Genomic DNA, 27,973 nt, shown 5'->3' on the forward strand with positions numbered 1-27,973 from the left:
TTTCAAGTTCAAAATGAAAGTTGATAGTTACGTGATCGTTGTTTTTCGAAGCAGCCCGTACAGTGTTATAAACACTCTGCCTCGTACCCAGACGCCTCTCTCTTTGTTACAGCGAAAATCGAGGCGCCTGAGGAGGAGGCTGGATAACACTAGCTTATCTTATCAGTGCCTAACCTGCGATCAGGCGTTTTTTTCCCTTGCAAAAATGAGAGAGGGAAAAAGAACCTCCTTCTCCGCAGTGGTAAGTAGGGAGGGAGGGCATGATCTCAGGTTAATCAGTGCCAGTCTCGGGTACACAGGCCAAAAGGACGGCATATGTAGCATACACGAAGATGTTTCTAAAAGAAACAAAAATGGCCGCCGGCATACTGTGGGAGATTCGCGGAATGTTGAACTGAAATATTCATATGTGGGTTTGATAAATGGCCAGTTTACTTGGCCATTTACATTTCTGGTCATTAAGGAAGTTTAAAAATAGCGCAGGTAAGTTTAAGTTGCAGTAAATCAGTTAATAAACATATAAGTGGTTGCTATTCCATTTTGACAAGAGTCTCCGTCATTGAACAGTTAGGCTGTCATTTGTAAACAAGTCAAGGCAAGCATGGCATGAAAAACAGTCTTGATTTCTGATTGCGCTGTGACATAAGTCGCTTTAATATAAAAATTTTATCTGTACGTCTGGCTTTTGCTGATACATTTGAACATTGAACTGTATGCTTTAAACATGCGGGGAATCAATGATGCAGGCTTCCTGCAAAAAAACAGTCTGGAAAAATAAAGGCTCCAATGATTAATTTAGCTTGCTTTCTTCGAGATACCTTATTACATGAAATTTTCGCGACACTTTAATTTCGCGATTCCAAAAAAATCGCGAAATTAAAGTGACGCGAACAATAAGTGTCGCGAACATAACATTACGCGAAAATTAAGTGACTCACATTATGTCAATAAATAAGAAAAATAAGTTTAGTGCCACTGAAGGAAGGAATTACCAATCTAAATGGACGTTGTCGTTAATTGACTCAAGAACAATAACTCATGCACGTACAAGCATAACCTACTTGTAGACATTAGCTGCTCTGTTGTAGCTATTGCCGAGATTTTAATAGTCCCACCCTTGCTTTTTTTGTTAATTTTGACGTTTTTTTTCATCAATGAAGTCGTTTTTAAAGGAAATGTAAATTGTGTCTTACTCAAAAACGCGAAATTAAAGTGATTCAAAATACAAAATTTTCGCAAAATCGCGAAATTTAAGTGTCGCGAAATATGCGCACCTCAAAATCGCGAAATTAACGTGTCGCGAAAATTTCATGTACTAAGGTATTAAGTTAATGAGTTGTTTAGTTGGAACAGTAGAAATTCTTTGAGTTTTACAGTCTGGGCTAGGGTCTGCTAATGTTACTCCAACATCTTCTAACACTAATGATTTTTATGCTGACTATGTCAGAGATGGGGTATCACAAAGTACAAAGCAGAGAGGTATGCAATCCATTCCTGTTTGCCTAAATAGCACTTTGGTTAGCCTAAATGGCACTCCGGTTAGTCTACAGTTAGCTTAGGTAACTTGCGATTATTTAACCTTTTTATTTGGAGTAGGGATTGCTTTGCTGCCTCGCATGCCACCCAAAAATATACTTGCCAAATTTTCTTACCCAAAAAAATCCAAGAATTGAAAATTTCAAACCGAAAAAAATCCTTCAATCATCTCTGTCATCTGAAGTCCCGAGCACCCCCCTCCCCCCTGGGAATGGGTCCTTTCAAATCCAAAACAGTACTGTCTACTTTTCTGAAACATCTGGCTACTTAGCAAAAACCCTAAGCTTGGTATATTTTCTCAACTAGTAATCTCAAAACATCACTGGGATCTGTTTGCAACCCTCAACTGAAATTTTGGAGCTAGCGACTAAATTGGAACTGAAGTCGCCAGACTCGCAACTTGAATTGAGAAGAAGGATTGAAAGCGTGACTAGGGACTAAAATGTTTCACTGGCATTCGGCAACCAAACTTGAGCAGTCAGTGGCCAAATGGCCACTAAGGAAAAACATAAACTTGGAGTGTTGGTTAGAAGAGTCTGCATGTTGATTATTTGCCTTTTTTTCTCTTTACTCATTCTAGATTGCGAGATTGGGACACATATTTACCATGATAAAGCTTCTGGTACAGGTAACAACTGCTTATTTAATACTTCATAACATGACATTCATGGCAGATCATGCAGACTGAGTTGTACTGAAAAGTACAGTGTTTGTGCAAAGTAAGGCAAGTGTGCAACTCAGCCTCAAGCAAAACTTGAGAGCTACTTGTCTAAAGGGCAAGCAAGTCCTGTGTACCTCTTTGGTTATACTCTGTGAAGAGGTACATTTATAATTTGGCACATTTATAATATACAGTCGAAGCTCTCTTAACAGACACTCTCGTAAGCGGACAGCTCTACTTACGGCCGCCTTGATTGAAACCCCGTTTTAACTCCCATACAAACTCTGTATTTTTACATTCTCGTAAGCGGACATTCCCGTAAGCGGCCGCGGACACTTTCACAGATTACGACTTAGACTTCCTCTTTGTTTTTAAGCTCCCATAAGCAGACACCCCGAAGAAAATCCTACAAAAACCTCTGTTTTTTGTTTTTATCAATCAACTTCTCATTGCCGTTTGTCACAATGATTCAACAATAATTACAGTACCATATTTCAGCGCTTGTTTTGTCGTCATCCACGTCCGTTCGGTTATTGTTAGCTGGGCAAGCTCCTGTAAGCGGCCATCTATCCTCTACACCTCTACTGGCCGCGTACGAGAACCATTCTCGTAAGCGGCCAGCTCCAGTTACGGACACTTTTTTCGCATCCTGAGGGTGTCCGCTTACGAGAGCTTCGACTGTAGTATACACACAGGCTTACTCAGCCCGTAGCTCTTTGCTAAGCATAAGCTATCCACAAGGCAATTCTGACCGAACCTGGTTTTGAAAAGGTTTGAGCCCTGGCCGAGAAACTGCATTGTGTTCTTTGGCAGGACACTTTACTCTCACAGTGCCTCTCTCCACCCTGGTGTTTGAATAGGTACTGGCAAATTTACTGTTGGGGGTACAGGTAATTCTGCGATGGACTAGCATCCCATCCAGGGGGGAGTATAAATACTCCTAGTCATTCCATGCTATGGAAACTGGGATAAGCTCAGGCCTAATGGGCCACTAGGCTCGTATGCAGACTAATACTTATTTGAAAAAATGTGGTGCTAACGTCGCACTGTTTGTTTGGTCGAACAGGCTCTACAGGAGAGGAGGCCTATTGTGAACAAAGAAGACAATGGGGGGAGGACAGGGGAGTAGCATGGACCCCTAAAAACCGCAGACCTGAGAGACTGAGAGACGCACTCAAAGAATGCGAGGTCAGGAATTTATTACCAAGAGTGATCTACATGTAATTTCTCCCTATTGAGTCAATACATCGTCAAGTTTTCAGGTGATGAGAATATCACTCACAGATCTCACAGGATTAAAGATTCTTCACACAGGGCTTCAGTGGGTATTGTCTGTTTATTCCTATTGAAAGACTCTGCAAATCAGTAAGGTGGAACCTCAATTTAACGAGCCTCTATATAACGAAACCTCGTTATAGCAAGTTACACATTTTGCCAGTCCCCAGGCCCTTCGTTATATCAACATTCCACTGTTACTAAGGTTACTGCATCATCCAACCATTCTCCTACCAATTACACAGAGGTCCCCAGGCATCGTGGCTTGCTGTATTGGTCAATTTTTCATGTGGTATTTCTGTCAGTAATTATTTTTAATCTTGAATCACAGTTTTGCAGTGTTTGACAACCCACAAGGGCAATTTTGCAATTTTCCCTTGCTTCTTCATATAAGAGATGATATCCTTAGGTATAAGAGGTATTTCTCATCACAGATTTATTCTTTCAATTCTTGAAGGAATTGCTTCAGCATTGTAGGGTCCTTGACGTTCGATGGAGGACATTAAGAAATCTTCAGGTGCATAAACTTCAATTCTATTTGACTTATCTATCTGATACCCAAAGGGGGCTACAAAAAAGATTTTCAGGAGAGGTTCCAAAACCTTACCCTTTTATAACAATTTTTGGCAGAAAAGGTAGATCTTTTAATGTAACCTTCCATGGAAAATGGTAACCACTTTCACATATCCAACAGAGAAAAAGGGTGCAGTATTTCTACTGTTTTTTAGTTCATAGTTCATATAGTTCATAGTAATTTTTCTTGGACAATTCTGTCCAAGGGGGAAAGGCGCAATGAGGTTAACCCTATGTAAAGCACCAACCCGTGAAACAAGGCCAGACCACGACACCGGGAACTCCGTGCCCTACTCTTTGTGATAAGTGTGTGGGTTCTTTAACGTCCCCTGCTGACCATATAACACTGAAGATTCAGGAGACGGGACCAACGATTTATCGTCCTTATCCGAGAAGACTAGAACATCTAGCCATTTGCAGATGTCCTATTGCAAAGGCAGCACGTTCTCCTCAGTTATTTTAAGACCCTGAGTGTTGGTCCGGTCTGGGAGTCGAACCCGAGACCTCCCGCACGGCAGTCCGGCGCTCTACCAACTGAGCTAACTGGTCGGCGGCAGATGTTTTACTTCTGATTGGCTCAGAAAGTGGCACAAGTTTTTTTTAACTGACTCACTGTTACATTGCTACTAACAGTACCACTCAAAATTAAGATACCATTACTTGTCTTGCAATATACCCGGCGTATCCAATCGAACAAAATCGAACCAAAAATCAATCGAACCCAATCGAACACCAATTGTTCGATTGGGTTCGGTATTCGAACAAAATCGAACATCTATTTTGCTGTGAGTTCGATTTTCGAACCATTCGAACCAATTGAACCAATCGAACACAATCGAACTAAATCCGATTCGATTTTGTTCGGAATCCGTCTCTTTATAAGTAAATCACGCAGGACTAATCATGGGGACGTACGGACGGACGGTACACCGTACAAAATATCTGCAAAATAAACAAACAGGAGTTCGGTAATCGAACGTTCGATTGGATACAATCTTGTCTCATGATACGAGAATTGTGTCTCAAGAGAATTAATGAAGTGGAAATTTCTGGAATAAATTAGACTAGTATAATGATAATATAATAATAATAATAATTTATAATAATATGTGTCTTCGCCTCTAAACTACGTAGAGTTTTGGTGAAAATGGCAAATTTCGTAAAACGACTGAGGAAATATTTTATTTGCTCTTTTTCCAGATGTTTTTAATAAGGATTGCATATTTAACAATAATAATGATAAAAAAATAATAATACATGTAGCAGTTATCTTCAAGTCATTGTACTTACAGCTTTTGAAGCCTCTTGTGAGACAATTTCTCTCGATACAGGAATCTTGTCTCATGATATGCGATTTTTGTCTCGCAAGAGGGCGGTAACTTACTTTTGAGCAGTACTGTGAGGGAAGTAATTAATGCAACCAGAGAAAACAAGTTTTAACCAGAGCAAATATAATTACTTTTGACACTCAAACAGGAGTTTTACAATGTTTTGAAGTTGGCGTCGGTATCTGAAAGAGAAAACAGCTGCGACAACGCCAAGCTTGTTTGGTGTGACTTGTCTTGTTTGGTGTGAGCAGATTGCTATTACCAGTGAGAGTAACTGGCAACATATATAATCAAGTAGCAGCGGAACTCCAGGGGTTACCAGCTTGTTTTGAAAACCCTGCGCAAGTAAAGATCACTCTCAATATAATTATAATTAATTGTTTGTATTTGTTCATTTAGTTGCTGTTAAATAATGGTTCTCTGATCTCCATCCTGGTGTCTTCTTCATCTGGTGATATTGAGAGAATCTCAGTCGACAAAAGCTTGACAGGAAAAGTTCCTGATCCAATAAATGAAGGTATGACTTGTGATTGATGCGAGAATTCTTTTGGATTGAGTGTAATGTCATGAGGCGGGCCTTGGGCAGTGTTGGCCATTTTTTAGATTGGTTTTTGGGTTCTTGCCCCAAAAAACTTAGGGTTTCGGTTTGGTGTCTAATACCGTTTGTGGGTTTTCCTTCTATAGTATTGGCATTTTGATTTTCAGTTTTTGGAAAAAATACAAGCTGGTTTTCCAGATTTGGTATTTGATTTTTTTTTTATTTTATCTTTACCTTTCCATACAAAGGAGTAGAGGAGTGAATTTAGTTTTTTAATGAAATCTTTTTTACAAGAAACCAAAGCTGCGCGGTATAGGATTTTTGGAATAACAAACGATTTGATTACTTGTATTCTGCCGATAATTGTGAGGCCTCTCCAACTCCAAATTTGGTATTTGATGTGGTTTTCGGTTTTCCCATTTTGTTTCGTGTTCAAATTGTTAGTTTGAGCAGTATGAGTAACTGAACAGAAATGTCAAAAATGTACCTTTTTGTGTGTGGTTTTGGTTTTGGTCGGAAAACATTTACTTTAGTTTTGGGGTTTGCAAGATGATTTTTTGTTCTGTTTTTCAGAATCTTATGGGGCTCAATGCCCCCTCTGTCATTACTCTGGCCAATAAAAAAAGACACATTTAAAATCATCTTTGACTTTTTTCGTGGAGCACATGTATTTTATTTACAAAAAAAATAATCCATAAGTAATTCATTGTATTTCAGCAATTATCACTGACTCCTTCATGCTGTTTGCACTCGTGGAGAAAGCCAAAATTTGCTACATTTATTTCAACAAGAAGCCAAGCCTTGACTTTAAAAAGCTGGAAAAAATGTCAGGATTGGAACCAAAGGTATAGTGTAATAACTATTTGTGTGTTTTTCATGGTCTTATTGCCTTTTGTTGGAGGGGGACAAGAATCCCAAAAGGGGGGTGGGGTTCCAAACTGTATAGGATGTAGGAGAATGGAGGGCAGGAGGTGGGATTCCCCATGGTCTGGGAACTGGGAGAAAAAAGGAAAAATTATGCATGGTGAAACCTTTTGTAAAATTTTGCAATAGAAAAGCATTGACGGGTGGAAATTCCTAAAGAAGAGGCAGGAATGAGGAATTAAAGGGACAGAATTTAGTAGGAAGTATTTTTCCCCTGTGTCCTAAATTAAGTTCTGTCTGTGCGGTAAATGGAGTATCAATCTCAGAATTGAATTGCATTAATTTGGTAATCTCAATTTTTTTTAAAACTTTGAACCTTTGAACTTCACAAGGCTAGCCAAGTGGACTAATACCTATTAACTATATATGTTTATTTTTTTTTGCAGACATCAGTTATTGAACTTCCTGGTCCATCTAGCAAGAGACTTAACAGGCATTTGTCCATTAACTCAAGGCAAGACATGGTAATACGGAATTTTTTTTTTTTTTTTTAATCAGCAGGACCCCGTTGATAACAGTACGCATGTACTGAAGGGCTATCGCTATATCCTGGATAAACATTCGATTATTATTATTATTATTATTATTTTAAACGGTTGAGCCTTGAGAAAAAAACATGTATGGAGGGGGGACTCCTTGCAACACAATAAAGTTAAACAATACCAATGCTACAGCACAATTTAGCTAACCAACAATTATATTTTATTACGATGGGGATAACTCTTTCAATTGTATGACACAAGTTCCAATTATTAATTAATTGCATCATAACAAAATTTGAGGTAGGAAGTCTTTGAGAACCTTTTTTGTAAATTCGATTGGTTGTACAAACAATAGGAAAATGGCAAGAAAGAAGCCATTTAAATGCACATGATTGACGTACGAATAACGTAGAAGTCCAATTACAGGTATCCAATTAAAAGTTGCTCGAATTTGACACCTGTTATTGGACACCCACATGACCGCATGCCAAGTACGCAACAAATAGGCGCACACAGAGCCAATCAAATCGAGAATTTTGTTATAGAAATTTATTGATTAACACATTGCCTCCTGGAGATTTTCCAAAAAACGTATTTTGAGATGTTTTTGACCTTTTAAGGTCTATTATAAGCTAACATAGCTCCAAATCACTCAAAACAGTCCTTGAAATGCAAAATGCATCCTTGTTATTCACCAGAATCACACGTGTTTAACAACTTTTTTGCTCGTGCATGCGCACAAATCAAAGTTTGGACTGTTCGTTTTTTTTCGCTTTTCCTTTTTCTCTTCCTTTTTCTCTTCTTCCTTTCTTTTTGCTGCCGTGTTTGGCCTTCTACCAGGCTTCTTTCTAGAAGAAGAATTTCCACGAAAGCGCAAACGAGGCAAGAACTACTTACCATGGACAAGTCAAGGGTGGAAAGGGGAAATTTTCCTCTGAGTTTTTCACTAAAATATTTAAGCATTTTGGTGCATATTTCAAGCTCCATCAATCTAATCATGCTGGTCTAGGTATCATTGGAAAGGTCTGGTTCTGCTTCACAATTAGATGTCGCCTTTCTGGGTGAAAGGTGATGACGTCACAAGTGGGACAAATGCCCGGATCCTTTACGGCCGGTTTAGACCGGTTCAGGAGTCAGTGGGTTAATGATTACAATTAGAGCGGTTTTCACTTGAGTGTCGAAAGTAAATTGCGTTTGCTTTGGTTTTGCATTACTACGCTTAGTGATTGGCTTAAAAATCTCGCGCCACTTTCTCAACCAATCAGAAGTAAAACCAAAATCAATCGTGACTTGCTCGCTCAAGTTTTCCCACGCTTCGTGTAATTGCTTCAAGTTTTGATTGGACAATGGGTTGCTCTACGTCCTTTGTGATTGGCCTGAGTAATTACTTTGGTTTTGGTTTTACGACACTCAATTTGAAACTGCTCTATGGTAATCTTAAGGTAATCATTTAATCACAGGTGCTGGTTTGGTGGTGTGCTGGTCACAATGAAGAAGCTTGGCCATGGTCTCCAATGACAGGAGATAAGGACAGAGCTAACTTGGCCATCTTTAGTTTGAATGGGTAATGTTATGAACCTTACAAGTAGCATCATTTTATTTGTACATGTATGGGAGCCATGGTTGCAGGCGGCGTGGTGGCCTAATGATTAGCATGCTCCACTCCAAGTTGAACAGCCCGGGTTCAAGGCCTGGCCGGGGCGCTGCGTTGTGTTCTTGGACAAGACACTTTACCCTTATAGTGCCTCTCTTCACCCACGTGTATTTAAATGGGTACCGGCAAATTTACTGCTGGGGGTAACCCTACGATGGACTAGCATCCCATCCAAGATTAAGGGAGAGTAGCAATACTCCCAGTCGCTTAATGCAACAGAAACCGGGATAAGCTCCGGCTGTATGGGCCACTTGGCTCAGACACAAGCTTTTATGGGAGGCATGGTGGCCTAATGGTTATAGTGCTGGACTCCAGATCAAGCAGTACAGATTGGGGTCCTGGCCAAATGCCTGCATTGTTTTTTCGTGGGCAAGGTGCTTTTTCCCCATACTGCCTCCCTTTACCCACATAATAAATGGGTACCAGCAAAATTAATGCTTGGGGTAACCCTCCAATGGACTATCAACCCATCCAGAATGGCCACTAGGTCCAAATGTGAATTTAACTGTATTTTCACTGGTATTAGCAGATACTTGTTGTGCCACGTCAACCGAAATCTGCAAATGTAATTATAATAATTTACATTTTAATAAGTAATTATTACAATTAATTTGCTAAAAATTATTATTTCTTTTTGGCTATCTGCTGATAAAACAGTCATTATTGTGAGAATGTTAGAGGAGAAAATTAAAGAGACAGTGCTACATGTATTATGCTTTTAAAACTTAACAGGTCTTTAACTTTTTTTTGGTTACTTTTGTCAGGCCAAAGATGGAAATGTTGTGCTATGTCAGAACAGAGTGCGATCCTATCCATGCAGCATTTAGGTTTGTAGCTTTAGCATGTCGCATGTTATCGGGCAAGCCACTTTTCTCTCACAACACCTCTCTCCACCTAGGCGTATTTTAAATAGGTACCAGTATTTGGTGCAGGGGGCAGGGAGGGGTGTAGAGAGTTTTCATCAACTCTCATCGACTATCATCAACCTCGGGCCAAACGAGAACAAGAGTCCATCAAACTCTCATCTACTCTTAGGAAAAATTTGTGCAAGTTCAAAGTCGATGAGAGCGCATGAGATTTAATATGAGTGCACGAGAGTTCCATGCCAAATGAGAGTGAGAGTTTGAATTCTCATTAACTCTCATTCTTGTTTGGCCCGGGCTTTGAGGTCAGTTTTACCTTGTTATTGTGACAGTCTTGGTTTATTATACCAAATTTGTAAAACTAACATTAAAAACATAAGGTAGCTGTAATCAATGACAATTAAAAGGATGGTAGACTTTCGCAAAGTGGTTTTCCCCTAAGGTTAAAGTGTTAAAATGCAATGTTGAATAATTTGTTTTTATTGTTTTATTTTGTTGTGTTTATTTTCAGTTTTAATCAGCCACACCATGTACACACCCTGGAGCAGTCGTCAGCTGGAGGGGGAGACTCAAGTGTTGATAGCTGTATTTATGAGTACAATGGCAGTAAGGTTTGTTAAATGGAAATTATTAGACATGCTGTGGCCACCTGCAACAACTTAACAAGACCTTGAAAGCTTGAAATATTGGCATTCTGTCCCATCTATGCCAACTCTCCTAGATTATCTGAGAGTCTCCCGGATACAGCCCAAATCTGCTGGTCTCCTGTATGGGTCACCAAATCTCTCAGATACAAAGGAAAGCGCTTAATAAAATACCTACTTGCTTATTATGGCTGATTTTGGGGGGAGATTTTTTTGGGTTGGAAAATTTGGCAAGTATTTTTTTGGGTGACTTGATTTAGATAGGGGATTTTCTTGGGTATTAAAAACGAACTAAAGTGCCTTGGCGCGGCCTTGGCGTATTTATGGTATGATGAATAAACAAAAGGAGCGTTCTCTGTGTTATGTTATTGCCCCTCCTGGCAATTTAGGGGTAATTTGACAAGGGATTTTTTGGGGGGTTATTTTTGGTCCAGGGATTTTTTTGGGTAATGTCGGAAGACTTAGGGATTTTTTTGGGTCCTGAGTTTTGCCTCCATTCGATCATCCCCGTCATTTACAAGCCGGAGTACCCCCCTGGGATATGGCAGCCCTCCCCCCAGGCCTACCCAGTACACACCTCTAGGGCAAACACTTTTTTGAGACAGACCTAATACAGATGCCTAACTGATCATGAGGCAGCCACTTCTAGATCTGTTAAGTTAGTCAAAAAGCTTTTAACATCAAACTAATGGTTTTCTTTTTTTAACAGATTGAAAAAGTTACTGCCACCACTGTTCCTGTAAAAGGTATGCAGAACATTTTATTTGCGACTGGAACCAATGGGAAAAGTGTTTTTAAGAATCCACATAGTCTAAAAGCAAACAAAATTAAGTGTGTTTTGTATTTTCTAGCGCCGATAGTTGTTCAACAAAGAAATCATGCTGAAGACAAGCTGCTGCTGGGCTGTGAAGATGGCACACTGGTAAAACCAACATTTTAGCTTGGATAATAATATTGTGGGACATACAGTGGCTTTATGACACAAGTGTGCTTTGTTCTGGATTGAGTAGACCACGCATTCAATCCCTGGCTGAGAAATAAGGGAGAGGAGGGGGATCAGAGGTTACCCTGTGATCAACAAGCATTCCATCCAGGAGAGAGTAGAAAATACTGTTATAAATTCACTTCATGCTATGGAACCTGAGAATCACTTCCAGATTAATGGGCAGGCACGGCTGAGCCGGGGGAAAGCCCCCCCCCCCCCCCCAGAATTTCCGAGACTTACTAAGAGAAAAGTATTTTAAGCCCCCCCACTTCAAGTCACTAGTCAGCCCCCCCACTTGGAAAATTGCTCCGCCGTCCCTGATGGGCCACCATGATTTAACAGAAGCTTTGCTAACCTTTCCTAGAATATATAAAACCTGTGACTTAACTGCACTATATTTTACAGTACTTATTTATTTACTTACTTATTATAAAAGTAAGTTGATAAACTTAACTCAATCCTCGAAGCTTGATTCTTGATCTTGAGGTTTGTGCGACTTGAATTTCGAGATGCGAGAATTAAGGATGAAGAAAAAAGTATGCATTAATACCAGATCTAAAGCAGATTTAATAGTATGTAAATTTATATAGTGATGGTAATGTTCAGTTTGTAGTTACTTTTAATTATTTTTTTAAAATTATTTTTTAATGTTTTAAAAAAATTAATGCTTAATGTACCCATTAGCACTTGTGCTAAGGGGTTAAAAATGTATTTGTTTAGGGTTGAAAAGGGTAAAAAAAAATGTATTTCTTTAGATGCTATATGATGATCATAGACGGGTTACGCAGATGACAAAAGCTACTCTGGTAAGACACAGTCATGCTATAAATGTTGCATCTACAAATTATACGCTATGAGACGAGCGATATAATGAAATAAATCATAAATGGCACTCGCACTAATCAATCAATTGTTGCAGTTAAAATATTGAACAGTGGCAGAGAGTTTGTACCGGTTAACAAAGGTCCTGGGTTTGCATTTCCTTTGGAGCTGGAAATTTAGCATAACCAGTGACAACTTGTTAAGGTCATGATTTGTTTTAAGGTGGCAGTGCTTAGAGCAGTGACTTCCAAAGAGTGCATGTTAAGGGTAAGAAAAATGAGTGCTCAACTGTACTCTATCAGCAAACATTAGGAGAGTCAATCCAATTTGTGCATTTTCAAAAGAATGTGGTTATAATGAGTCACATCTACAAATACCAGGTACTTCATAATTTTTAGTAATATCAAGTTAAATGTGTGAATAAAACTAACTGCGTTTTCCACTGGATAGTGATTAGTGATTTATCCCGTGGATAACATTAATCTCCCTTTTGAAAAATCATGCAGGCCCTATTAAACTATACTCACTGATTTATCTGTTGGATTGCATTATCCACTCTTTGAAACCAAGCCCTTAGGTGTTTATAAAAATTATGTATGGTAATGGCCTGCCTTCTTTCTTCAGATTCCGTCAATTATCCAATGGCATCCTGGTGATGCTGTGGTGCTTGTGTGTAGTGCTGATGGTGATATTCAGGTAAACAAAATTATTTGGTGTTTATCTTCTTAATAGCCTCAAAGGAAAAATACACACACAAAAAAAATCACAAAAGAAAATATAAATAAAATTATATATTCGTAAGCTTAATTAAAACTTGCACATACAGTTCTCTAGGACATGTAATCTTAAATTTAAAAGCATACCAAAAGGAAACTTAAACCAGTTTTGAAAAAGAGTTCAAAAAGGGGTCTTTACTTGTCTGATGGATCAGGTTTGTTAATTAATTATAAATGTAATTTATTATAAACAAATTAGAAGTTAGATTACTTGCGCTCGATTTTGATAAAGTGATAGTTGACAAGGCCGAAAGCTTAGTCAACCATCACCTTATAGAAATTGACAGCAAGTAATCTAATTGTTTTTATCAGAATTCTATGCAAACTTCATGCTTTTGCAAAATCATGAATGGACTGAATTGTCATTTGAAACTTGCAGCTGTGTGTACGTGTACCTATTCATCACTTCATTCATCAATTTTAAGTTTTGAAAGTTCCTTAACAGTGATCGACCCATCATTCTTTTATTACCCTTTCAAGAATTGAATTTTTCAGTTATATTTCTAAATCTTCCTCTGACCAATACTTTAATACAGAAATGAGAAAAAGTGACCTTAACCCACTGCACAATAATGGCTGATACTGTATGATAGCCAAGCAATCTTATTGCAGCAAGAATACTAGTAGATATTTCAGTAAAAAAAGGTAAAATCTGTCTCCGAGCCATGAGGCCCATACAGCCGGAGCTTATCCCAGTTTCTGTAGCATTAAGCGACTAGTAGTATTGCTACTCCCCCCTGGAAGGGATGCTAGTCCATCGCAGGGTTACCCCCCCCCCCCCCCCAGCAGTAAATTCGCCGGTACCCATTTATACACCTGGGTGGAGAGAGGCACTGTGAGAGTAAAGTGTCTTGCCCAAGAACACAACGCAGCGCCCCGGCCAGGACTCAAACCCGGGCCGTTCGACTCGGAGTCGAGCGCGCTAACCATTAGGCCACCGCGCCTCCCACTAGTATATATTTCAGTACTAGTGGATATTTTGAGGATATTATCTACATGTAGTTGCAGCTTGTACTCATGCATTATTTTGAACAGTTTGACATGTTTTTTCAGATATTTGATATGGCTTTAGCTCCAGTTCTTGTACAACTTGCAGCAGAGAATCCTTCCCCCCAGCATACACTAGAACTACGGAAATACTTTACGTAAGCAGATTTTCATTACAATAGTTTTTCCTTTTGTATGTATACTCCATTCCTGAAAATAGTTAAAAAAATTTTATTACCCTGCTACAGGCTTTTAAGGGTAAGAATTCTTGCTAAAGGTGCTGCACCAAACACTCCTTGCAAAGGAATCTCTTAGTTCCTTGCCCCCGGGTGGGGGAATGTTAGAAAGTAAAGATTGTGATCCTTGCATTGAGTGAAATCAAACCTGTGACCTCTGGGATATCCATGCTCCGCTCTTGAGCTGAGCTTTGAAGCCACATGTTAGGAGCTCCCAATGTTTTTTAAAGGAAATAAATAAGGCTAATCTGGAATATCTGGAGGGGTGTGGGAATTCAAGCCATAAAACCTTCAGTGGAAGGGACATGGATATTTTCTGGAACAATTCTGGAGCTTCCTACGGTGGTCATGTGCATGCCTTCCCCCCCCCCCCCCGACATTTTTTGCGTTGAGATTCAATCTGGTGCATTTTAAGATACAATTTTGAGAAATGTTTCAGTGGTATTTTTTGTGGTATTAATTTATAGTTACTTATATACAATATCTTTTTCCGGTGGGGGGGGGGGAGCTGGGCATTTTGGGGAGGAAGCTTCTACCCCTCAAATACCCTACTAGATTGAGAATTTCACACCATTATTTTACACTGTTGGTTTTCAGGCACCCAGTGAAACTGAATAAAGTGTCATGGTCATGTGAAGCTCCCATTGGTAACCTCACAGATAACAGCATTGGTTGTCATGACAACTTGCTCATCTTGTTTGACAGGTTTGTAGAGTTCCAGGGTTGCAAATAACAGTCAGTCATCGGAAATTGGCCGACCAAAATTTGCTCATGTCCAACTAAATCCCAAGTGTGGTCAGACATGATCAATGTCCAGACAAATTTTTGATCGTAAATCATGCATTTTACAGTAACAATGAATAAGAATCTGTCCGACCAGAATTTTGTTTTGTCAACCAAAATGGTGTCTTAGTAGGACATAATTTATGTCCTTTCAAGTGAAAAAAATTATTTGCAGCCCTGTGAGGTGAAGGTATCTTTACATTCAAATGCACTTAATTTCCTAAACAAGCCACTGTCAGAAAACTGTACAGGGAACCATCAACATTGAGGGTGGATACTATTGACACCAGAAAATTTTGTTATTTGCATTACAGAGGGCCCTTGTGTCTACTGAGACTTGAACTTGGTGTGATGACAAATGGACGACTTGGTACAGTAGAGATGGTATCAGAATACATCAAACATGAACAAGCAGAGGAGGTAATTAGCCTGATTTTCCACTGTCTTCTCTGGTCATCATTTTTACCCTGGTCACTTACTTCTCTGTAGTAATTGCTCCACCAAAAAAGAGAAGTTTTGAAATGTAGGTTGCAGAGGCTCTATATGTATATATGACGACAGTTTATTTATAGGGCTGCAATGATACATTTTCTCACAATACGATACGTACCTTGATACAAGTACCACAATACCATACAACATTACATACAACTGACAAGTGCTATGATTTTACTAAATTCTGTTGGTAACATTTGCATGTTTTTGCTTGTGGGCACACAAGGCTGTGTCAGTAGACAACTAATATTTATTGTTGCATCTTTAAAGAATGAATTGTGTGATCAGTGATAAAGTGAAGCAGAATGGAACTTCCTTGTCCCTTGGTTAAATTAATCGCTATTGGGCAATTTGACTTGGGTAAAAAGTACTTAAAAACAGTACTGTCTTGATTTCTGGATAATGATAAAGAATATTTTATTGTTTCACAATACTGTGATATTTTGTTTATTTTATTAGTATCTTGTCAAAAAATATTGTGATTCACCGGTGCACCAGTGTATCCCCAGGTGGGGGACTCGCATATGAAAGTGACGGGGATGCTCGTTGTCTCGCTTCATCATCGATCCTTTTCGCGCCATTGGACGCATAAGGCCTCTACAGTCTCTCTCCAGCGGGAGCGGTCTTGTGCCGCCTTCCGGATCCCATTCCAGGTCAGGTGCAGGGACTTAAGTTCTTTCTCGGCCGACCTTCGCCAAGTTGTTCTAGGCCTTCCCCGTGCTCGCTTTCCCTCGATCTCTGGTGTCCAAAATAAACCTTCTTTAGCCACCTCCTCTGATTCTTTCCTCAACACATGCCCAATCCATCTCCATTTCCTGCGGGTTAAGCTCACCATGATGTCCTCTTGTTTAGAGATGTTTCGTTCGTTGTCTCGCTTAGGGTTGTAAATTTCGGATATTTGGTCTCGCTTAGGGTGTTCCGGGCAAAACGCCAATATTTTTTAGCTCTAATGGGTCATAATGGTCTCGTTTAGGGTTACAAACGAAGAAATATACAAATATAAATTCTATTCTTAGTTTTCTGGTATCTTTTAGGGCTCAAGAAAAGCTTGGGCCACACCCAGATTGGTCTCTTTTAGGGGTTCTTTTTAAAATTTCCGATGAGCATCCCCGTCCATTTCATATAGGAGTCCCCCCCCCCCCCTGGGTGTATCGTTGCAGCCCTATTTATTTAGGGGTAAAAGGTAAAGCCTGCTGTCGAGCCAATTGGCTCATCAGGCCAGAGCTTATCCCGGTTTTGGTAGCATTAAGCGGCTAGGGGGATGCTAGTCCATCACAGGGTTACCCTCCAGCAGTAAATTCACCAGTACCCATTTATACACCTGGGTGGAGAGAGGCACTATGAGAGTAAAGTGTTTTGCCTAAGGACACAACACAGTACTCCGGCCAGGTCTCGAATCCAGACTGCTCAATCCGGAGTCTGGCGCACTAACCCTTAAGCCCCGCCATTAGGGCTTGCCGTTTATTGACTCAATTTCACGATGGTATATTGAAGGTCAGTAATATGTGTTCCTTTGCTTTAACAGGCAGTGAACTTTCTTAACAGCATGAACTGGAATACAGAAGGCAATGCATGCTTTGCATGTATGGCTATTATCATGAACAATCTTCTAAAACTTCCACTGAACTCTGAGAGAGAAGGTAAGAAAATTGGCATTTCTCGGTAATTTTAGAATGTTTTACTCTTACATGTACATCTTATTTATGCATCTTTGGTCAATCAGTACCCAGTTGTTCAAAGATCAATTAATATGCTGTTCACTGGATTAATGACTATCCACTGGATAAAGCAGTAAAAGGTATGCTATCTGGTAGATAGTGATTTATCCAGTGGATGTCGTTAAGTATCTGTCTGTTGAACAACCAGGACCAGGAGTAATAAATGTATACTGGCAGACTGTAAATAAGGGCACAAAAGAAGATTTTGCTGTGTAGAACTCAAAATAATTAGCAATAAGTGGTCAATAGTGTTCTTGGAGTGCTCTTAATGCTGTATAAAACAAACGTTTTGGGGAAACCCCTTCATCAGTGTGAATAATAATGATGTCACACTGACATGATATTCACACTAATGAAGAGGTTTTCCCGAAATGTAAGTATGGGCAACCAGCTAATTGCTGAGAAACTGGTGATGTTCACCTGTGAGATGTGTGCAGGGGCTTATTGACCCACTGATCTGACCTAACCTACAGCTGTAACTTGATGTACGTGTATACCCCAAGTAGTTTTGTCTTGTTTTTCAAAATGTCAGCTTCACAGTTAGAGACTTACAAAAGTGCGAGACAGTGAGGCATGCTAGGCAAGGCAGCGAGGCAGTGAGGCATGCAAGGTGCTATTTAGGCTAACCAAAGTGCTATTTAGGCTAACTGGAATGGATCACACGCCTGGCTGCTTCGCACTTTGTGAGAGGCCCTGCCAAGGAAAATTCCGACAAGCGACATGACTCAAAAGAAAGTTGCGACAAAGACAAATTGTGACAAAGACAACCCTTTTGGAAAAACTTAAATTCCGACAAGGACAAGTAATATTCTTTCAATTTTACTACCGACAGCGACGCAGAGTTTGATAAAACAGCGACATGTGCATTTTTAAATTAAGACAAGCGACACGGGAACCCCCCTGGCAGGGCCTCTTGTGACGACCCCACATTTATGACTTTATGTTACTGACAGGTCTACTTGAGGAAACACTTGGCAGTTTCTATGCACCCAGTCGACCACTGTCTGACGTGACAGTTTTACAATTCCGAGACATGATCAGCAAACTCTCCAGAAGATTCTTTCACCACTTGCTCAGGTACTGATTGCAAAAATATTTTTTTGTTGCACTTATTGGATCCGTGAATAATCAGTTAAGAAGAGTGCCTTTATTTAAACAGGGTTGCTCTTTCAGTAATTATAAATTACAAAATTACTCTTCATGAGGCCCTTAAATGGCCCTTAAAAGCTTACTAGCGATATTGTCTGTTGTACCACCAAATTTAAATTATGGCCAGCTCCTGAGAGGGGGGTGGAGGGTCTCCAGATTTATGGTGACAGGGAGGTGCAAAGGAATTTTTTAAGTTTGAAATTCACAATTTTGAGATTTTTTGGTAAGGAAATTTCGGCTAGTATTTTTGGGGGTAGTTTGATTTTAATTTTTGGGGAGTATTCAGAAACATGAGAGGACTGCTTCAGTAAAAAATTGTTATAAACAGACAAAAACAACCTAATTTGTGCATACTGTTGTTCTTGGTTTGTCCTTTTATTATAGTTTATTACATGAAATTTTCGCGCCGTTATTTTGTTTTTGGGTTTTTTTTTTTGTTTTTATTTTTTTTTTTTTTTTTTTTTTTTTTTTTTTTATTTTTTTTTTTTTTTTTTATAAAAAAATTTAAAAAAAAAATAAAAAAAAAAAAATGGGGGGTCTAGAAAAATTTTTTTTTTTTTTTTTTTTTTTTTTTTTTTTTTTTTTTTTTTTTTTTTTTTTTAAATAATAAAAAAAAAAGCTCTTAGCTAATATTTTTACAATTTGAAATATGGCTTGGGATTTTTTGGTGTTTGATTTTGGCTCAGGGGAATTTTGGGAGTTTCACTTTAGGTAGAAGGGATAATTTGGTATAATTTTAATTGTTGAACCCCATTCCCACCTGCCTATCAAGTGTTTTTGTACCGGTACCCCTCCTGGGGGCCACCTCAACATGTTGTTCTCTCTCCACTGTAATATATTAGATACAAAAGATTTGAAAAGGCATTCTTGTTAGCAGTTGACATTGGAGCAAAGGACCTATTCATGGTGAGCTAACCATTAAGGTCACTCTCATAGTATTAATAAATTGAATTGATTATGCCTGAGTCATTGATTGTGTTTAGTTGATTGGCAAGACCCCGGGGGGGGGGGGGTACCCGAAAAAGTTTTGTACGGGGAGGCTCCGCCCAGAGATCCAACCCCTTACCCTTTTATATACCATTTTGATAGAAAAGGTACCCCTTTTGTATACCTTTTATTGCAAAAAGGCACCCCTTTCATATACCCACAAAACGGGATGTTTTCTTGTCATTTTTATGTAGCACTTAATAAATAAAGACGATAATTGCGTCTGCTTGAAATATTTAATGTAAAGGCCTTTTTAAATATCATTATGGCAGATTTCCCTACCCTTTCATATACCTAAACTTGTGAAATCCCTACCCTTTTATATACCTGGAGCCTAAAAAAGGTACCCCTTTCGGGCGGAGCCTCCCCGTATAGGCCATTATAGGGAGTACCCCCCCGGGGGGCAAGACACTACTATTACAGTGTCTCTCTCACAAAGGAGCATAAATGGGGTACTAGCCTACTGCTCAAGGCACATCTCTGTGATGGGCCAACATCCCATCCAGAAGAGAATAAAAATGCTCCTAGCCGCTCCAGGTTATAGAAACGAGTTAACTGCCTGCTGTATGGGTCTCTAGCCTCAAATGCATACTTGACCTTACCTACTGTATGTGATATCAACAATCTGTTTATCCTGTGCAAAGATTAACAGAACTGTTAACTGTCCAGACCTGGACAGTTGACAGTTATTTATGACCATGAGGTCTCTAGACCTAAAGTGGTACTGAAAACACACTGAATTACATTCAAATTGCTAGATGTGTTCTTAAAAAAAAGCATTTTTTTGTTTTTCTGGGTGCGTAGATCGATTAAGCCTCTAAAATGTATACAGGTAGACTGTGACCCAAACTTTAGACCAACAACAACAACAACAATCTTTTATTTCGCGCCCAGCAGAAGAGTTTAACAATAAGTAAATACATGCAAAGAGAAAAATTAACAATAAAAAATAGCACAGACCCACCATAGTATGATCTCTCATAAGTGACCACACAAAGTGACCATCTCTACAGGTTAATGACATTTTGAGTGGTCGCTAACTTGAAGTTTGACTGTAGTTTCATCAGGCTATGCAAACCAGAGTAACATTTGCACGTTTAAGTCGCACTGACCATGTACACTGTAGAAACCATGCTTGCAAACTAACTTGATAGCTTCTGCATGCTTTGTTAGGACATTCACTACTTGGCATCTGATCTTGGCAACACTCCCTTGGCTGAAGTAGCAAAGCAGAGAGCAATGCAGATCGACAATGAACCTTTAACATCAGGCAAGTTGAACAGTTTTGGTTTGAACTCTATGTACAGTCAGAGAGCATATCATCTGTTTGAGTGGGATATGGTCGGTAGTATGGGCCCCTTGGCTTGATGCAGACTTAACCACATCCTCGGAAACCCAGGGGCAGTTTGTGGGGGTGATGGAAATGCGAAACTTCAAGGAAAAATTTGGCATAGAAAAGTTGGAGCAATTGAAAGGTGCCCCTGGGGATAGAGTCGGCGGCAAAATTTCGTCTCAGTATCATGTAAACAGATACAGAGCAATATATTGGGATGGAATGAACTTGTTCCAGAATGAAAGTCATTCTGGAATTGTGTAAACAGGCCCTAACTAGCTACTCTATCCACACACCCTCTGTTCACAGAAAAATGGTTCTGGTGATGCAAAATATATTTCACTTTTATTACTAGAATCTTTAGTTGTATGCCATGTTAAAACAATATAATTCTGTGCTTCACAATTGACAATAAAATAATTACCGGTAATGTCAAATTATATGTTTTTTAGACACTGGTGAATCATACGATGATGAAGAGGATGATTTGTCCTATATCGAAGATGATGTCACCAATGGAGAAAGAAGTGGAGAGGGTGTTTACTTTCAAGGTGATGAGTATGATTACATGCATAATCACACACTTACACCCCAGCACCTCATGCCACTGGAGGATGAAGATAATGATGGAGCCATTCTTATGTTACAAGGGGCACAAAGAAGTGAGTAATGTCATTACTGTAAAAAAATGCATTATCCGAATTTAATTTGCATTTTTGGACCTTAAGATCAAGTGGGCAGTTATTCGAGACTGGGTGCTTATTATTAAATTTTCACCATTTCAGGAAGTAGTATGTTTTTTTGCAACAAAACAGTTAAAAATAACAAAATGTGAAGATGTTCTGAAGCAAAACTTATTAAAGTGTTCATTGAAACTTTTTGTAAAATACTATGAAAATTTGATCTTCAGTAAAGTCTTTTTGTACGCTTCATTTTTTTGGTGAAGTGTGGTGGGGGGTGCAGAACCTATCAGGACTGGGTGCTTATTAATTTTTCCTACCTGGATGGATGGGTGCTTATTCAATGGGGGGGGGGGGGTTAATCAAATAATGAGGCATATAATTACAGTATCGTAATTTTTTTTACAATATACTGAATGTATGATCAAGTTGTTAGTTTCTCAGTACTAATACATTGAATCACCTCCAAACTGAAGGTTTCCAGCAAATATTTCCTGCTCTACCAAAATACTGAACATTTTTTAGAATTAACACTTGCTGTTAACTACTAGCTTTCCCCTCATGGCAAAGTCTGAAGAGTGTTGTTTTAGTGTTCACAAAGTTCCCTGGGCAGTGATTTCCTTGTTTTTAATTTCCCAGTCTTTCCCTCTATTTCCTAATCTCAGACCCTTTCTGAAGTCTTTTGCGTTTTTTGTTTAGGTCACAACTATCCAGGACAAGAAAACAATGAGGTACATTTGAATGTAAGATTTCAGTAAAGAATCAAAAGTAGTGATGACCCTCTTTATACTTAGTAAAAACTTCTAAACGTAACTATATAGAAAAACTCCCTATGATTTGCATTGTACGTTTGCGCATCCGTTTTCATCAAGTACCATAATATTATTTGGAAAATCATAAGATAAAATTAACCAGTCAATAGTGCAACATTTGGATTTAATTCGTAGCGCGCTAGCTCATGCTCGATGGCATAAACTTACTTTTGTTATAATAGACTAACACAGAAAAAACTTCTCCAAGTGTCAGGTCTCTGCGGTACATCATTTCTGAGTTATTATCGAAACGTTGAGGAAGGATTTAAATTGTAACAGAGATTTGGACGGCATAATTATTGGGGTTTTTTGGGGGAGGAGGAACCCTTTTTTTCAGAGGGACTATTCAAGTTTTGAAATTTGACGTTAGCTTACATGTATAACCTTAGACATGATGACTATAAGCGAAATAAACTTAAGGAGTTTAATTCCAAGGGATGTATCTTGAGGGGATGTTACATTGAAATTCTCCCATCTTGTACTATATAAATCTATTATTGACATGTAGGGAGAATTTGTCTGTTAACTTTATCTGTTTTCATCCTTTTTTCTCCACAGCTGGAACTTGACACTCCAGGAGAAATGGAAAGCCCCGCAGGAACTCTAAAAATTGTACATTTTGGTGTGGTGTAATGGGATGATTTATTTATTGAAAACATCTCTTTTCAGCCTTTATTCAGCTGCTGTTCTGGTCTGTGTTTCTGTTTCAGTTGAAAAAACTAGTGGCATATTTGGCAAATCTGTGTTAAGTAAACTGCAAAACAGTCATATTTTCACAAACGCATTGGCTCTTTGAACAAGACGTCTGCAGCAAAATATGTCAAATCATAGGTGTAACAATTAAAGTTAAAACTGGTCTGACACTGACTGAAATACTGCAAGCAATAAGCACATCGACATGTGCATGATTTGTGACGTTTGCTATCGTAGCAAACTTTGTAACATTTGCTATCGTAGCATGCATGCGCATAGTTGTGAACTGCTAACAAAGCTGTTATGACTTTTATAACATTTCAAACCAATGATGGCCGAAGAAATTCAGTCAAAATGACTTGTTTAAGTTTTTTGTGAACGTGGAGTATTACATGCAGTATTTCAATCAGAGTCAAACCAGTTGAAATTTTGCACCATTGAGTTTTTTATTATAATTTATTGAGTCTGTGATTTTGTACATATCCAAGGGCGGGACTCCCATCTGAAAGGGATGTTCATTGCCTTGCTTGGGGGTGTAAGTTTTTGGTCTCACAAAAGGTGTTCAGGACAGAAGACCAATACAGCCAACTCCCACCTTGCGGACGCCTCACTATTATGGACACCCTGTTATAACGGACAGGAGTTGAAGTTCCGGCAAATAAGAATCACTGAAAATTACTCCCACTACTGTGAACTTTCTCCATTGCAGACACCAAATTGTGTTCCAGAAGGTGTCTGTACATGTTATAGTCTGGTGTAGGGTTACATGTAACAAGGTTTACCTATCAGGAATAAAAAATTATATCTTTTAAGGGGCCAAAAAACTTGAGTTATGCAGAGTTTCATTTCCTTTAGGGGTTTACTGGTAATATAAATTTTCTGATGTGCTTAACTGTCCCTTTCATATGGGTGTGTCCCCCTAGCATACATGTACGTAGCATACATATATACATGTAACAGTAACAAGTTACACACAAAACTTTTTCAAACTTATTTTATTACTACTCAGTGTACAGGATTAATTTCCAGCCTCAAGAGTCCTCATGGGCCCGATGAGGATAAGCTAAGCTAAGCAGTGTACAGGATTAATGTACAAAGTAAAAAGTGAACTGATGTAAATAAGTTTTAATTGTTTTTGTATCTCTTGCTTGCTACAGTTTTAAGAGAGCCGTTCACATAGTTATTATGCACTTTCTTCATTATGCTTTTTTAGATTTTGTACAAAATTTTGTTCTTGTAAAAAAGGTACAATAAAAAATATATTTGTTTCTATAAAAATAGTGACTCTCAGTTTTCCTTTAAAATCTTCAGAAAAAGATAAACATGTCGCCAAAATTTTATGTAATAATGTATGTCTAGGATTGAATGCTATTGAGATGCATGTTCTTTATGTTGGGCATCACAAAGTGTCCTCACTGATAAACGTCATAATTCTGACAATATGAAGTATACCCTGGGTGTCAGACGTTTTGTTTGTTTTTTCCGGCAACAGTCAACAATCGTGACTTCACCACTCTCTGTTGTCGCAAAAAAGACCTCTGACACCCAGGTTATATCAAGTACAAAGATGACCCACTCGGAAGTTATATTATTGTTACACAAAACTTGCATTCAATTCTAGATATATATAATACAGGGCTCAGGACTAATGCTAGCCTACTAGCCACAGCCTAGCTAGTAGAAATACAGTTCTGGCTAGTAGGTTTTGGGCTTTCATTAGCCAAAATGGCTAGTGGAAATTTCAAGCATTTTAGTGGAAAGAAACTGCAAACTGAATTCAACTCTATGAAGAACTAAGAAGTGGAAGTCGAAGAGTTACAATTATGAAATTTATTTGATTCTGCATCTCCCCCCTTTGTAAAAGAAGAAAACGAAAAAAATGCAATTTAACCAAGCTAGAAGAAAATTGGTTTTGGCACTGTAATGTTTTGATTACTCTTATTGTTAACAACCCCTTGGACAGTAGCAATCCAATGAGGAAACTGATTAATATATAGAAAAACCAGCAAGCAAAAATACGTAGTCTCCCTAAACAAGGGCAAGTTTATTTAACAATTGGTACCGATAACCACTCTCTTCATCACAACAAATACAACTAAAAAATTTGGATAGCATTTGAAACTGTACAACTTGGCCAGATTGTAACTTCCAAACAACATCTTGACTTATAGCACTGTGTCTGTCCCCCACCCGCTGTGTTCGCCTCCACCCCTCCTCTGGTAGTTGGTATTTAGTCGTGTGGGTTGTCTCCTTCTAGTTTCCAGTGTGTTGTGGGGATTCTTGTAGCTGCTGAATTCCGAGATCTGTCCACTTTTGCTCTTGTTCTTTCAGTGAGTCAGTTGCACCATTGTCTATGGAAAAAAACACGCTACCTTGAATTCCTTTGATACATCTACAAAGATTCAGTACAATTATACTCATGTCTGAACAGTGCTACAGATTCAGAAATTGAAAAATTATCCAACTAATGATTGCGTTTTTCACTGCCATCAATCATAATTATGGCAACAACCATCAAAACATAAAAAACAGAAACAAACAAAACGGATTGAAATCTACCAATCACAACTGACGGATGTGACAGGTCCTTTGGCTGGGTTGAAGTGAACTTCTGTTTCCCAAGAAGTCCGCTAAGATGATTGAAGGCAGCAAATAGCGAAAACTGTTGGCTGAAGATTAAATTTCATAGTTTGCATATCACTGAAAACTGCAATAATAAAATTCCTTTGGACTGAGGACAGTTTCCAGTTGATTTCTGATTGGATTTTAATTTTAAATTTGCAGGAAAGAATGTGAATACATTAAAACTGGCCCCACTTTTGACCTTCTTACTGTAACAAGATTTTGATCCAGGTGGGGTACTCAGGATTTGAAGGGATGGGGATGATCGAATGGGGGCAAAAATCAAGACCCAAAAAAATCCCTTGGGCTTCCAACAAAACCCAAAAAATTGTTAGACCAAAAGTTAACTCCAAAAAATCCCATGCCGAATTTCTGACTCTTAAATGGTCTTAAATTTACAGAAAGGGGGAAGAATATAACACAAAGAAAAACATTAGAAACATGTTTGTTTGAACTTTTGCAGAACTACGGAGCCAAGGCACTACCACAAATCTTTAGATTGTTTTAATACCCACAAAATCCTTAATTAAATCAAGCTATCCAAAAAAATCCTGAAATTGAAAAATTTCAAACCCAATAAATTCCTTCAATCATTTAATTAATTCCTGCAACTTGAAATCCGAGTACCCCCTGGGGATTTGGAAAGCCTTTTAATTTCTCAAATGGTGTCTTGGTCATCAATTATATTATACTTACGGTCACTGTCGTCAACTGGAGGAAGTTCAAATTCTGGCACAGAAATTTCTGAAATGAAATAAGAAGTTGGTGAAATCATACACCTACTGTTGCATCCTGATTTCTTGAACTTCATGTTTGTGCTTGAACCATCAGTGAAATATTTCCACTTATTTAAGTTATAGAGTATTTTCCTGTTTCAAGCAATATCTTTGACCTAGTAGAAACTGAGATAAATATCTCAGGGATCTGCTTAATTCATGGTGCCGCATAATTAGTGGTACCTGCCCTCCATTTCTTGAACCCCTCAATAACAACTTGGGACAAAAATCCCTTCCTTGGCTTTACTAACACACTGCCACAGTCCTCCATTTTTCGAAATTCCCTTATAAAAGTAAAATTTCCCTGGCCAAATTAATTCTTGGTTTTCTTGTGACCTTGTCAAAATTCTAAAATCCAGAATGGTAAGACCCCCCCCATCCATGCTTGTTTTTTGCATGATGGCATTTGCCATCCCACGCAACACAGGGATTAGGGGCTTAAAAGTGCTTAAGAGACTCTTCTCTTATTAATTCTTTATTTTTTGGTAAAAGTGGAGGGGCTAAAGTCCCCCCCCCCCAGCCCCACCCGCTCTGCCATCCCTGCAACATCATGTTCATGAGGGTGATCTGACTGCATTTTGTAGCAGAAGTGAATGCCAGATGTTTCATTGATTTCCAGCCACCATGTTGCAGGCCAAGCAGTTGGCCTCCAACATTGCACACTCAAACCTCCATATTACAGTAAGTGTTTTTAGCCCTGCAAAGGGGATTTGGCAACTAACTACGAGGGTCCCCAATAAGGATTTCGGATCCTGCCATCCCAGCTAAAGTGTCCCATTCATAATTTCAATCCTGAATTTCGCTTCCTTTTCCATCTAAAATCCCAGATCTTGGCCTTCAAAATACATGTAAGCCAAAATTTTGGATCCCAGGAAACCTAATTGGGACCCTCGACTCTACAGCTGTTCTTAAATATTTAGCCCTTGCGCAAACGTGTCCAAAAGGAATCTTCTTTGCATGGCAGGTCGGTTTTCAAAAGAAGTCAAATTTTAAGATTTCAAAACATTATTTTTGCTTTCAGGTGTGACAACAAGTATCTCATTTTACAATTCACGGACAATATTTATATTTTTTAATCACGGATCACGGAGAATAAAAACGTACAATCACGTTTCACTTTGTGTAAGCTTTCAAAAATAGTAAATTTTCAAATCAAAAATATTTATACAGTCGAAGCTCTCGTAAGCGGACACCCTCGGGGCGCGAAAAAAGTGTCCGCAACTGGAGCTGACTGCTTACGAGAATGGTTCTCGTATGCGGCCACTAGAGGTTTAGGAGATAGATGGCCGCTTACGGGAGCTTGCCCAGCTAACATAATACTAATATGTCTAGAGAGTGTCCGTTAAGAGAGCTTAGACTGTACCGTCATGTGGAAGTTTGTCTTTTTGCCAAGCTTCGTCAATTAACTCCAACAAACGGCCATCGCGGTGTGCGTAAGACAACTCGCTATCCTGTGAAAAAGGTAAAAACAAAATTAAAGAGCTAAGCGTGTATGGAAATCCACAAAAAAAAAAAACAAATAAGCGAACAAACCTGAGACATACTTGACCACTGTGTTAAAATACTCCAGGCGCTCTTTGCAAAGGAGACTGGTATCTAACACCATTTTGGTCTGCTAGGATAGGGTGGGGAACCAATCGC

The 27,973-nt window shown here is 38.8% G+C and overlaps 2 protein-coding genes across 3 annotated transcripts; one reads left to right on the forward strand and one right to left on the reverse strand.

Annotated features, from left to right (window-relative positions):
• The first annotated feature begins 346 nt into the window (after nt 1-346).
• LOC144666120 (WD repeat-containing and planar cell polarity effector protein fritz homolog) lies at nt 347-24,212 on the forward strand. 2 transcript variants are annotated; one of them, XR_013573125.1, is made up of 25 exons: nt 347-483; nt 2,117-2,164; nt 3,264-3,385; nt 3,930-3,989; nt 5,773-5,890; nt 6,629-6,756; nt 7,222-7,299; nt 8,778-8,881; nt 9,736-9,798; nt 10,346-10,445; nt 11,188-11,224; nt 11,330-11,400; nt 12,219-12,269; nt 12,910-12,981; nt 14,115-14,206; nt 14,882-14,989; nt 15,382-15,487; nt 17,088-17,202; nt 18,234-18,357; nt 19,272-19,335; nt 20,590-20,686; nt 21,202-21,411; nt 22,129-22,160; nt 22,800-23,944; nt 24,011-24,212. XR_013573125.1 is itself a non-coding variant. In XM_078527476.1 (24 exons), the coding sequence occupies exons 1-24, from the start codon at nt 423-425 to the stop codon at nt 22,872-22,874; spliced, it is 2,136 nt and encodes a 711-aa protein (XP_078383602.1). In that variant the 5' UTR covers nt 347-422; the 3' UTR covers nt 22,875-24,212. The 2 variants fall into 2 exon arrangements, 1 of the variants encoding a protein (XP_078383602.1); XM_078527476.1 differs by having other exon boundaries at nt 22,800-24,212.
• LOC144665035 (anaphase-promoting complex subunit 13-like) lies at nt 24,003-27,938 on the reverse strand. Its single transcript, XM_078526215.1, has 4 exons — nt 27,877-27,938; nt 27,696-27,814; nt 26,253-26,300; nt 24,003-25,285 (listed from the first exon to the last, which is right to left on the reverse strand). Exons 1-4 carry the CDS (start codon nt 27,936-27,938, stop codon nt 25,188-25,190), a joined length of 327 nt encoding a protein of 108 aa, XP_078382341.1. The 3' UTR covers nt 24,003-25,187.
• Nucleotides 27,939-27,973: the final 35 nt, after the last annotated feature.

This window comes from Oculina patagonica, chromosome 9 (genome assembly GCF_052425735.1).
Source record: "Oculina patagonica isolate OP01 chromosome 9, crgOcupat, whole genome shotgun sequence".
NCBI lineage: Eukaryota > Metazoa > Cnidaria > Anthozoa > Scleractinia > Oculinidae > Oculina > Oculina patagonica.